Source organism: Triticum aestivum, chromosome 2A (assembly GCF_018294505.1).
Source record: "Triticum aestivum cultivar Chinese Spring chromosome 2A, IWGSC CS RefSeq v2.1, whole genome shotgun sequence".
Lineage (NCBI taxonomy): Eukaryota > Viridiplantae > Streptophyta > Magnoliopsida > Poales > Poaceae > Triticum > Triticum aestivum.
Genome location: NC_057797.1, coordinates 191,784,475 through 191,796,747, shown reverse-complemented (window position 1 = coordinate 191,796,747; position 12,273 = coordinate 191,784,475). Strand labels below are relative to the sequence as shown.

At 46.6% G+C, this 12,273-nt stretch overlaps 1 protein-coding gene across 1 annotated transcript; it reads right to left on the bottom strand.

Annotated features, from left to right (window-relative positions):
- Positions 1–317: 317 nt before the first annotated feature.
- On the bottom strand, positions 318–1,609 carry LOC123191621 (GDSL esterase/lipase At4g10955-like). Its single transcript, XM_044604284.1, has 2 exons — positions 1,445–1,609; positions 318–1,344 (listed from the first exon to the last, which is right to left on the bottom strand). Exons 1-2 carry the CDS (start codon positions 1,546–1,548, stop codon positions 318–320), a joined length of 1,131 nt encoding a protein of 376 aa, XP_044460219.1. The 5' UTR covers positions 1,549–1,609.
- Between the last annotated feature and the right edge of the window lie 10,664 nt (positions 1,610–12,273).

Below are 12,273 nucleotides of genomic sequence, written 5' to 3'. Positions count from 1 at the left end.
ACGGCGGATGGAGCTCGTTGAGAAAAGATACTTTCAGTCAAAAAAAAGACAAAAGAAAAATAACAGTTTTGCTAAGTCTTAGTCGACTGAGACTTCATTATGTCTCTGTCGATACTATCTTCCTTAAATTTTGCATGAAGATTCGTATACTTTTTTTTTAAATTCTGTTTCCTTCTTATATACCATATCACTTGACTGAGACTCGATTGAGATCTAGCCATATCCGAAAAAATAATCAGTTTTGCTAATAATGTATGACGAAGATACACTGTAGCCTGAAATTGATATAATGATATATTCGAGCATGAACTATATGGTCAAGCGAAGCTATAACGTCTGTTGCTCAGCCTGAGGTCGGCGTCCGATTTCCACCACTGCTGGAGCTCGTGTGCGGCCAACGACTGCTGGAGTAAGTTGGCGTTTCTGTCCATGCTCGAGTTCTTCCAGAGCGTCGCGGATGGCAGGAGGTGCGGCCGCTCTTTCTCCTTGCCGAGCGCGGAGAAGAGCATGTCGCGGTACGACAGCGTGGTGGCCGACTTGGCGCCACGGCAGCGCTCCTCCAGCTGCTGCCGCTGCTCGAAGTAGCCGATGAAGCCCTGGCAGATGACGTCCCTCTCGTGCACGTACAGGTTTGGCGCCCACGGGGACAGCCGCTCAAACAACCTCTCCATGCGCTTCCGATGGGGGCTGAGGACCAGCCCGAGCCCGGCCTTGACGAGGTTGCTCTTGGCGAGCAGTTCCCTCCTCACCCCCTCCGACGGGAGCATCACGTTGATCGCCGGAATGGGCGACACGTGCGGCGGGTTGAAGAGGAAGGTCGGGAGGCTGCGGCCCTGCTCCGCCATCATGGTCCGCCCCACCTCCAGCGCCAGCGACGCGCCGAGAGAGTGCCCCGCGAGCCACACGACGCCGCTGCCTTCGGAGCCGGCTTTGCCCCTGGCGATGGTCGCGAGGAGCGTGTCCACGGACCGGTGCGCGAGCTCGGAGCGCTTGGAGTCCGAGAGCGTGTTGGCCATGATCTTGAAGTCGAGGAACAGGTCGTGTATCGCCTTGGGATGCGGCAGCATAGTCCCTCGGAAGGCCACGATGTACTGCGGAGCAGAAGGGTGGCGGCGTCCGCCCGCCACGGGGACGTTCTCATAGATGGCGCCGAAGATGAGCTTGTCGCACTTGCGCCTGAAGGATTCCTCCGTGAGCACGCCGCTGAGGCGGAAGTGGAAGCTCTCCCACCACGGCGGAGCCAGCGCCTCCGCGTGCACCCTGCACATGGTTCTGTCGTTCTCGAGGATGTAGGTGCCCTTCACGACGCAGGCGGCCACGCACCGACGATCCTCCTCATTGTTCCTGTCACACAATCAATTGTATACAGAACTACAGATCAGCTGCTGCAAGGCAAATACCCATACCTTCTTCCGCACCAATATATGCACGCACGAAAACATACCAGTCAATCATCGTTGGAGAAGAAGGGCCGGCGCCGGATCGAGACATGATGTGCGTCGGCCCAGAGACATCGAAGCGGTCCGCGAGGTCGACGTTGGAAGCCATTGATCGGTGAATGCGGGCGCCCGGTTGAGCTTGATGGGAACTTGGATCAGATGCAGTGCTGCGCTCCAGCCTCCTGTGATTTGCCACGGAAGTCTACGATCGAGGAGCGGATATATATACGTACGTGGGCTAGACTTTTTTTTTCTTTGACCTGACTGGTTAGAATTTAGAACTACCAAGTAGTTTCAGTTGGCAAATGCTAAAAGTTTTTTCTGTTAGCTGCAACTTGCAATGGTTACTAAAAATATAAGTCCGCTGGGTCTAGGTGCATAGAACAACAAGTGCACTTGGTCGAAAAGAAAAGGAAGTGCCCAAGTGGTACTCTCTGAATGTAGGAGACGACACTCAAAAAAAGAAGAATGTAGGAGACCAAGTCAAAATGCCTGTTTCTATATAGCGGGCTGTTTCTCACATCAGGATGTTTAGTCGGAACCACCGATTCAATCGTTGCTGGCACCCATACAATATATCCTTTTTCAGTTCACAACAACACTATTATACCTATTAAAAATGTCTGTTGACATGTCTTTTTGTTCTAATCCACAGCTCACAGAGAGCAACATAACAGATGGTTTAGAGAGGCTAAACCATACGGGCATGGTCTCGTCAACCGGAAAACCATCTGCCGACCTCATCACCTCGGTGGACTCAGTATTCTTGACCTTCTGAAACTCAGTTCAGCCCTCCGCTTTCATTGGGCTTTGGTATGACCGGACAAGCACCTCCCACCCCTGGATCGGCACTGCCCCTCCTTGCCACAAGCGTGGCCACGATGCTTGGCTTAATGGTGCAGTCCCCACCCCAAATTCATTAGTTGTCCCAGACATTTTCTCATCGCCAGAAGAAAGCGACGATCGGTGCACTCCGAACTGTCTGCCCAATAGTTTTTTTTTTTGGAGACAATCTGCCCAACAGTTGAGTTCCAACGCTTTGGGGATGGGATGGGCCGGGTGGGAACTGTCTGACATTTTTGAGACAATGATGTAGAATATTTTGTATAAAGCAGGAACATAAATTTTACATGTTTAACATTTTATAAATACATGACTAACATTTAAAAAAAAGTATTGGTGTCTTCTTTTTTTCATACAAATTATACTTTTTTGTATACATATGGAACATTTTATTATATATGTTTAGCATTTAAAAAATACATGATTAATAGTTTTTCATACAAGTGCGCCCAGGTCGTTGGACCTTGTCTCCGCCACTGGCCAGGGTAAGAGCATCTTCAATAGATGATGAATATTTTGATGGTCCAAACCGGTGATGGTCCAAATTTAGAGCACCAAAAAATACTTTTTACATCTCCAAAAAAGGCTTAAATCCAACAAATGGTCCAAAACGGAGATGTAATAAAAACTCCAACAGATGGTCCAAAACCAAGATGCAAAACCGGCCGGCAGCCACGCGGCTGCTGTTCAGCCCACACATATTGCAAAATATATATCTAAAAACAACATAAAAAATTTATACATGTCCACAATATCAAATTATTACATAGTTTTTCAAATCCACGAGATGAGATGCAACACTAATACAACATAGTTTTGCACAATACAACATAGTTTTTCACAAACAAATAATGAATCTATGCGGCCCTTTCGCCATGCCATTTCCAATGCTCTTCCATTAATTTTTTTTTGGAGTTGATCATGCACATCGGTGTCTCAAATCTCATTGTAGACCTTCATGAAACGTCTGATGTGCTGTTCTTTTCGCATGGGGTTAACAGGAATGCCCATCAAGTGATAGAAGTTGTAATCTAAATGTTTTCCACGCTCATTCTCAATGATCATATTATGCATAATCACGCAAGGAGTCATGATGTACCAAAGGATCTTTTGATCCCAGAATCTAGATGGTCCTGCACAATAGCAAATTGAGATTGCAAAATCCCGAAAGCCCTCTCAACATCTTTTCTAGCGGCCGCTTGTGCATTGTGAAAGACGAGTTCTTTCTTACCTTCGGGTTCTGCAACCGGCTTGACAAATGTATTCCACATTGGGTAGACCTCATCTGCAAGATAGTACCCATAGTTGTATGTGTTGCCATTTGCTTCGAAGGTCACTGGTTGTGCTTCTCCATTTGCTAACTTGGCAAACAGAGGTGACCGGTCGAGCACGTTGATGTCGTTGCAAGATCCAGGCATCCCAAAATATGCATGCCAAATCCATGTTTCATGATCGGTAACTACCTCAAGAATGATAGTGGCATCCTTCCCACGACCCTTGAATTGTCCATGCCATGCTTTTAGGCAGTTCTTCCATTTCCAATGCATGCAATCCACAGACCCGAGCATACCTGGAAACCCTCGAGCTTTGTTCATCTCCAAAAGCCTCTGAGTGTCCTGAGCATTGGGTGCTCTCAAGTATTGTGGACCAAATACTTCTACCATAGTCATTGAAAATTGCTTGACATAGAAGATAGAAGTGCTCTCTGCCATCGCCAAGTTTTCATCAATGTAATCTGCCGGAACACCATATGCCATCATGCGCAAAAGCGGCAATGATCTTCTGTTCAATGCTATGGCCAAGAAACCAAGCACGGTTCCTTCTCTGCTCGAAGACTGGATTGTGCTACTTCACGAAATTGCTAATGTGGATGAACAAGTCTTTCGACATTCTGAAACAGCGTCGAAAGTAATTCTCCGGGAAAACAGGTGGTGATCCAAAGTAGTTGCACATCAACCGTTTGTGTGCATCAATCTATTTTCTCCGAATGAACGCACGACCATAGATGGAACCACCGTGCTTTGGCTTCTTCCCCTTGTGCATGGCCACTAGCATATCAATTTCCTCTTCTTCATGCAAATCAAATTCCTCGTCCGACGATGAATCATCCATGAATGAGGAGTCAACCGAGCTCATCTACAGTGCAGACTACCACCGTCAAACATACTATCCAATTCCAATTTAAATCATCAAGTTTCGTTGTTTTTTTACCTTGGGGACTTCCATCGAGCACCTTGTGCGCGGGGTGGAAGAAGATCCGGCGGTTGGTTTGGTCGCTGCTGCGGACGGCGGCGCAGAGGAGAAGGGAGCACGGCGGCGCAGAGGAGAAAGGAGCACGTCAGCTGGCGGAGCGGAGCGGAGCTATATGGGCTGCCGGACCGCCGGAGACGGTGAATCCAACCGCATCTGCTTCCCGAAACGGCGGCGCCGGGTGGCTGCGAGACGCCCTCCGGCGGGGCAGGCGACATGGGCTAGGGCAACGGCGGCGGTGGGGCGGTGGCGGCGACGGTGACTTGGGTGGTGCCGGCGGCGACTTTTGGCAGCATGTGCTCGGTCGTGGGTGGGCGGTCGCGAGGCGGAAGGGGAATGAATTGGCGGTTGGCCATTTGATGGGCGGCCGCGGTTTTACATCACTTGTATCTCGTGATGTAAATTTGCATCACAAAGTTTACAATTTTACATCTTCGGGAGGCGGTCATCCAATTTTTTTTTAATATGAACCGTCTGTTGAAGCAGCGTTTTTTGCTTGTGAAGATCCGAAAATTAGGTATTTTTACATATGAATTGTCTATTGGAGATGCTCTAAGACTTACAATTGACGATGGTGTTTCTCATGGAAGATGGCTCTTACTTGTGTTCTTACTTCTTTTGTAGTGTTTCTGGAAGATGGCTAGTATTTGTGTTCTTACTTCTTTTGTAGTGTTTGTGTGTGTGCGTGAGCATGCGTGTATGTGTGTGAGAGAGATATTTGATTATTATTTTCTGGGTGAATGTTCTTCCTATGTGATGATGATTAGGATAAGCAGTCTGGGCCTACTTGCTTGAAGGAACCATATCTAGCTGGACATTTTTTTAGAAACACTTGTAACTTTATTCATCATCATAACAATTATAGGTACACTAATTTGGATCTACGATGCAAGAAAATACAAACTAACTCTAATGACTAAAAATTACAATGAAATCTTTTGAAAACACCTACTTCGTTGTATCAATCTTTGCTCAAAGAAATACTCTAAAGACTTGATTTTCAAAAAATTATCATGAAATGAAAAAGATTTAAAAAAGAAAAAAGAAAAGGAAAACAAAAAATGTAAAAAGAAACAGAAGGTCTAGAACATTCCCAAAACCGGATGTCTGATCTGCTCTACTTGGGCCGGCTCAAAACATGTCGCGAGCAGGGGTGCACATTTGGCGCAAGAGATATTTCTCGTTACACGTGAGTTGGTAGCTTCTCTAAAATCACTAATTAAGAAGTACTCCTTCCAAAGATCACTTCCACCTTACCAGCGTGGGCCGAATCAAATGCGTCCTAACCGCCCCATATATAGGTTGGATCCGACGCGTCCGAACTGCCCTACATATGGGCTTGATCCGAAGCATTTGAGTACATCCGTACCGCCCCACATATGGGCTAGATCCGACACGTCCGAGTATGTCCGGACCGCCCTAAATATGCGCTGGATTTGCAGGATGCCAGACAACCCCGCCGGTTTAAGGGAGCCGCTTGGTGAAGGAAATATGCCCTAGAGACAATAATAAAGTTCTTATTTATATTTCTTTATATCATGATAAATATTGTAACACTCCGAGAATCATGCTACAGTAATACCCCCTAATGGTGGGCATGTCATCATGATTACTATGCATGTTGCCACTTAATAAAAATCAAAGTCAAATTCAAATTTAAATTTCAAGTCAAAATAATATTTATTTAAACGGTAAAACAAAAAAAATTCATTGGGTTGAAAATAATCACTGTATAATTTACATTTATAAACAAACATTATTTGAGTTGCTAAAATGACCCTAAAGTATTTAAAACAGACCTAGCAGCACGTGTTCAACACATTTAAATTCAAACTGAAAATCAAATAAATTGCGAATGCCCTCATTACTTTTTGTGCAACCCTAGAATATTTCATATCATTTTTGTGCAGAGTTTCATAACTAAAAAAATTCATTTAATCACTAAACTATTTAGAAAAACAATAGCTAAATTGGAAAATAGAAAAAACATAAAGAAATAGAAAAGAAAAGGAGAAATCCCCCTGTTCACTTAAGCCCAGTAATAACACTGTACAAGGCCCAGCCCAACTGGCCGGCCTTTTCCCCTACCTCTCGCAGGGGAGAGGCAGAGCCGTGCGTGTCCGCCATCCATGGCACCAGGGCCATGTGCCGGCCATCCGCACCCTCTCTCGGCCTACTAAGGCGTCCCCCGGAAACCCTAACTCGCCCTCGTTCATTCCCCCCTCGATGCTCATCGCCCCCCTCTCCTCTTGCTCAATTTTGAGCTCGCAGGCTCACGCGGTCACCGCTGCCTCACCGTCGTTGACGCGTCCACCGGCCTCTCTGGCGTCCGAGAGCACATCCTGGAGGTCCGACGCGCTCTACCGCGTCCGTTCAGGGCATTGGAACGAGGCGGGGAGCTGCGTAGCCGACGCGGTCTTCGTCTTCTTTGTCCGGCCGTCGTCATCTCGCCATCACCACCGACCCTCCCCGGGCGTGCCAATGGATCTGTGGTGAGCTTCTCCTCCAAATCCCCCTTTACTTCGCTTTGATTCGTCGCTGTTTGCCATCCCCGAGCACATCCGAGCTCGCGCGTACGCGTACATAAGTGCGTGCGTGCCACCTGACGTCGCCCGCTACCGCTCCGCGCCCCTGCTGTCCACCCGCGGCCCCGCGCGTTGCCTCGCCACTGTGCTGCCACTGCAGTCGGCCGCGCCCCGCGCACAGCCCGCGCGCCTGCTACCTCTCGTGCCACTGGCCGCCTCCCGTTCCTGCTGCGCGTGGCCGCCGGCACTGTGTCCGCATGCGTACTGCTGTTGCTGCTCTACTTTGCTAGCTTCCGCTGCTCTGCTTTGCTGCCGCGCTGCTGCTGCCGCTAGTGCAAGCTACTGCCGCTGATGGCCGAGGCCGCCATGCACTCTCGCATGTGCGTGCCCAAGCACATTAGTAGCCGGCTTGGCCATGGCCGCTGGGACAGGGATCATGTGACATGCATCTTTGCATGTCACCGTGTGACTTGTGACCCAAATTCATATTTAAACATTGTAAAAAAATCTGAAAAAAATCATGCATGTTCATAGCACATATTAAGATAATCTTTAAAAAATTCAGATCAAAATTCGAAACATACACTAAGAAGCAAAAAAGAGAAATTCATATGTGAATAGTATATAGAGAACCATTCGCAACTATTCATAATAGATTTCTCTTTTTTGCTTCTTGATGTATGTTTCGAATTTTAATCTGAATTTTTTAGGGATTATCTTAATATGTGCTATGAACATGCAATTTTTTTTACAATGTTTAAATATGAATTTAGGCCGCAAGTCATACGGTGACATGCAAAGGTGAATGTCACCTAATCCCTGTCCATGGCCGCTGGGGCTAGTCCCTTGTTTAGATTAGAAAATGATTAGTGGTTAGGTTAGTCTATGTATAGATGACATGTGGGCCTTCACTATTAATTAAATTAACTAATAAAACTCTATTAAATATCAGCCAATGACAGGTGGACCCCTGTCAAGTTTGACCAAGTCAAACTACTGACTGGACTAGCCTAGTCATTGACAGGAGGGTCCCACTGGACCCCTTTGACTAGTCAAACTGACTAGTCAACTACTGACTGTGCCATTGACCTGGCCCTACGGTCAGCCTCTGGTGCATTGCCGGGTGCACTGGACCGGGTGCACCTAGCATTTTCATGTATATTTTCGAATTATGTTTTATCCCAGGAATTTCCAGAAAAGGTTAAAACTTTGAAAAATCATAAAAATTAATTCGTAACTTGGATGAAAAAGTTTTTATATATGAAAAATGATCAGAAAAATATGACGAATCTGAATATGTTGTCTATTCGTCCGCCACGCATCCCTAGTATAGCGAACTTTCCCCCTCCGATTCATCTGTTCGAAAATACGAAACACCAAGGATATTTCCCCGGATGTTTCCCCCTTCACCGGTATCTCCTCATACCGCGTTAGGGTACCCCTAGCACCGCTACTTGTCGTGTCATGCATCGTTATGTATCTGTTTGCATTGTATTCATTGTTTCTTCCTCCTCTTCTTTCCAGTAGACTACGAGGCCGACGCTGCTGCTGCTGGTGCCCCGATCGACTACGCTATTGACGACCCCTCTTTCTTGCTAGAGCAACCAGAAAATTAATAAAAAATAAACAGTAACTCGGATAAAAATACTTTGTACATGAAAGTTGCTCAGAACAACGAGACAAATCTGAATACATAGCTCGTTCGTCTGCAACACATCCCTAGAATAGCGAACACGCAACTTTACCCCTCCGGTTCAACTATCCCAAAATGCCAAACACCGGGAATACTTTCCGGATGTTTTTCCCCTTCGCCAATATCACCTATCCCTGCGTTAGATCACCCCTGACACCATGTATTGCCTTGTTATAGTTTGTGATGCTTTGTTTGCCCTGTATTTACTGTTTCTTCCCCCCTCTTCTTCTCCGGTAGACCCTGAGACCGGCGCTGATGCCATCGAGTATGACTACGTCACCGACGACCCCTCCTTGCCAGAGCAACTAGGCAAGCCCCTTCCCGATCAACCCGATATCGCCTATTCCTTCTCTCTACTGCTTGCATTAGAGTAGTGTAACATGTTACTGCTTTCGGTTAATCCTATCCTGATGCATATCATGTCCTTGCTACTACTGTTGTTACCTTTACCCGCAATCCTAATGCTTAGTATAGGATGCTAGTTTATCATTAGTGGCCCTACATTTTTGTCCGTCTGCCATGCTATACTATCGGGCCGTGATCACTCGGGAGGTGATCATGGGTATATACTTATACATATATACATACTATACAGGTGGTGACTAAAGTTGGGTCGGCTCGTTGAGTACCTGCAAGTGATTCTGATGTGGGGGCTGAAGGGGCAGGTGGCTCCATCCAGGTAGTGGTGGGTCTGAGTTCCCGACGGCCCCCGACTGTTACTTGGGGGCGGAGCGACAGGGCAGGTTGAGACCACCTAGGAGAGAGGTGGGCCTGGCCCTGGTCGGCGTCTGTGGTTATGTTAAAATAACACGCTTAACGAGATCTTGGTATTTGATCTGAGTCTGCTACTGGCCTATATGCACTAACCAACTACGCGGGAATAGTTATGGGCACTCGACGTCGTGGTATCAGCTGAAGTCTTCGTGACGTCAGCGACTGAGCGGCGTGCGCCGGGTTGGACCGCGTAACGCAACTTCCTTTGTAATGGAGGTTGCTAGGTCTGCTCGCCAGCCGCATTCGCAACGTGCAGGTGTCCAATGGGCGATGGGCCCAGACCCCTACGCCATAGGATTTAGACCGGCGTGCTGACCTCTCTGTTGTGCCTAGGTAGGGCTGCAACGTGCTGATCTTTCGAGGCCGGGCATGACCCAGGAAAGTGTGTCCGGCCAAAGGGGATCGAGCATGTTGGGAAATGTGGTGCACCCCTGCAGGGAAGTTGATCTATTCGAATAGTCGTGTCCCTCGGTAACAGGATGACCCGGAGTTGTACCTTGACCTTATGACAACTAGAACTAGATACTTAATAAAACACACCCTTCCAAGTGCCAGATACAACCGGTGATCTCTCTCTCACAGGGCGACGAGGGGAGGATCACCGGGTAGGATTATGATATGCGATGTTACTTGGTGAACTTACCATCTACTCTCTTCTTCTGCTGCAAGATGGAGGTTACCAGAAGCATAGTCTTCGAAAGGACTAGCTATCCCCCCTTATTCCGGCATTCTGCAGTTCAGTCCACATATGCTACCCTTTTTCATTTGATACCAAGGCATACATATGTAGTGTAGCTCCTTGCTTGCGAGTACTTTGGATGAGTACTCATGGTTGCTTTGCTCCTCCTTTTTCCCCTTTCTATACCTGTTTGTTGTGACCAGACGATGGAGTCCAGGAGCCAGACGCCACCGTCGATGATGAATCCTACTACACTGAAGGTGCCTACTACTACGTGCAGGCCGCTACAACGACCAGGAGTAGTTTAGGAGGATCCCAGGCAGGAGGCATGTGCCTCTTTCGATCTGTATCCCAGTTTGTGCTAGCCTTCTTAAGGCAAACTTGTTTAACTTATGTCTGTACTCAGATATTGTTGCTTCCGCTGACTCGTCTATGATCGAGCTCTTGTATTCGAGTCCTCGAGGCCCCTTGTAGCGACCAGACCTCAAACAGTCTGATCTCTGTGCTCAGGTGTCATCCCTGGATCAGTAATGCTGACACCACACAGTACTTGGAGGATCTATAACAGAGTAGCAATCACACACTTATTACCTCGAGTGTCTCAATATAGAACTTATTACAATAAATCTGGCTTAAGGCCATCTAATAACTATACCAGCGGAAGGCTTGGAAGATAAGTGAGTCCATCAACTCCAACGGCATCACTGAGTATAGAACCACGACCTAAAACTCCTTAATCGCCGTCTGAAAAGTCTGCAACATTAACGTTGCAGCCCGAAACGGGTCAGCACATGGAATATGCCGGCAAAGTAACACATAGAGAGTAATGGAATGAAACAGCTATACTATATGCATATTTGGCTGGTGGAAAGCTCTATGGTTACCGTTTTGCGAAAAGCCAATTTTTCCCTACTGCAAAGAAATAAATTTTATTTAACTATCATGGTAGTTGTTAAACATTGAGAATGGTTGACAGCATTCTCAATCCCAATTAAGCATCATCATTAAACAAAACCCAACAAAATTAAATTTTAGAGTAACATGTTGAGATCCACATGATAATCCAGGTACTAGATACTCAAGATGTCCATAACCAGGGACACGGCTAACCATGATTAGTTTATACACTCTGCAGAGGTTTGCGCACTTTTCCCCACAAGACTCGATCGCCTCCGTTTGGTTTCTCGCACTACACGGTGTTTGAGAAACGGATGACCGAGACATAGTCTTTCAGAAGCGCTAGCACCTTACGATGGATAGACCGTTACACCTACTTTCCCCTACATCTACTAGTCTACCCTGTAAGAGTTCGCACGACTTAATCAACTATGCTAGAGCCCATAATAGCTTGTGGCTGCACACAGAAGTTTCTAGTATAAAAAATCTCATGATCCCTTTGGGCCTGGGTGGCGGTCCATAAAGAAAAACAGGCAATCCTGGAATACCCAGGTACCTCAATCCACCCAGATGTGTGTTTAAGTTGCCACCTTAGATAAACCATTAATTAACAAACTCACATCTGTCATGGATATCACTCACCCAATCCACGTCTACTAGCATAGCATGTCATAATAGGCAAACATAGAAGTAACTCCCAAAGGTTTGATAATATAACAGGTAATAGGTACTACCTCAACTACTTCCCATCCCACAATTTAATTAGATCACAATCATGCAATGTTTGAGGATTGATCTAATGCCATAAAACTGGGTAGTAGGAGGTATGATCAAAGTGTTACTTGCCTTGCTGATGATCCGCGAAACCTAGAGATTCGAAGTAACAAGCGGCGCACTCCGGGTATTCTATCGCAGACAAACAAACAAGCATACAATAAGTATTCATCTAATGCACGGGTAAAACTCAAATAAGAGATCTAACCAGGAGGTTCAACTTAAGAACTCCGGTTTGCAAAAAGAATCAAATCAAACGAAGCAACGAAAGTCAAACGGCAAAAGAAACAAGCTTCGTTTACTATTCTGGATCTAGGGCAATTTTTACAGTGGCAAAAACTTGTTTAAGTTGGTTAAACGGATAGAGGGTTTCGAGACGAAACTCCAGGCGCTTGAATC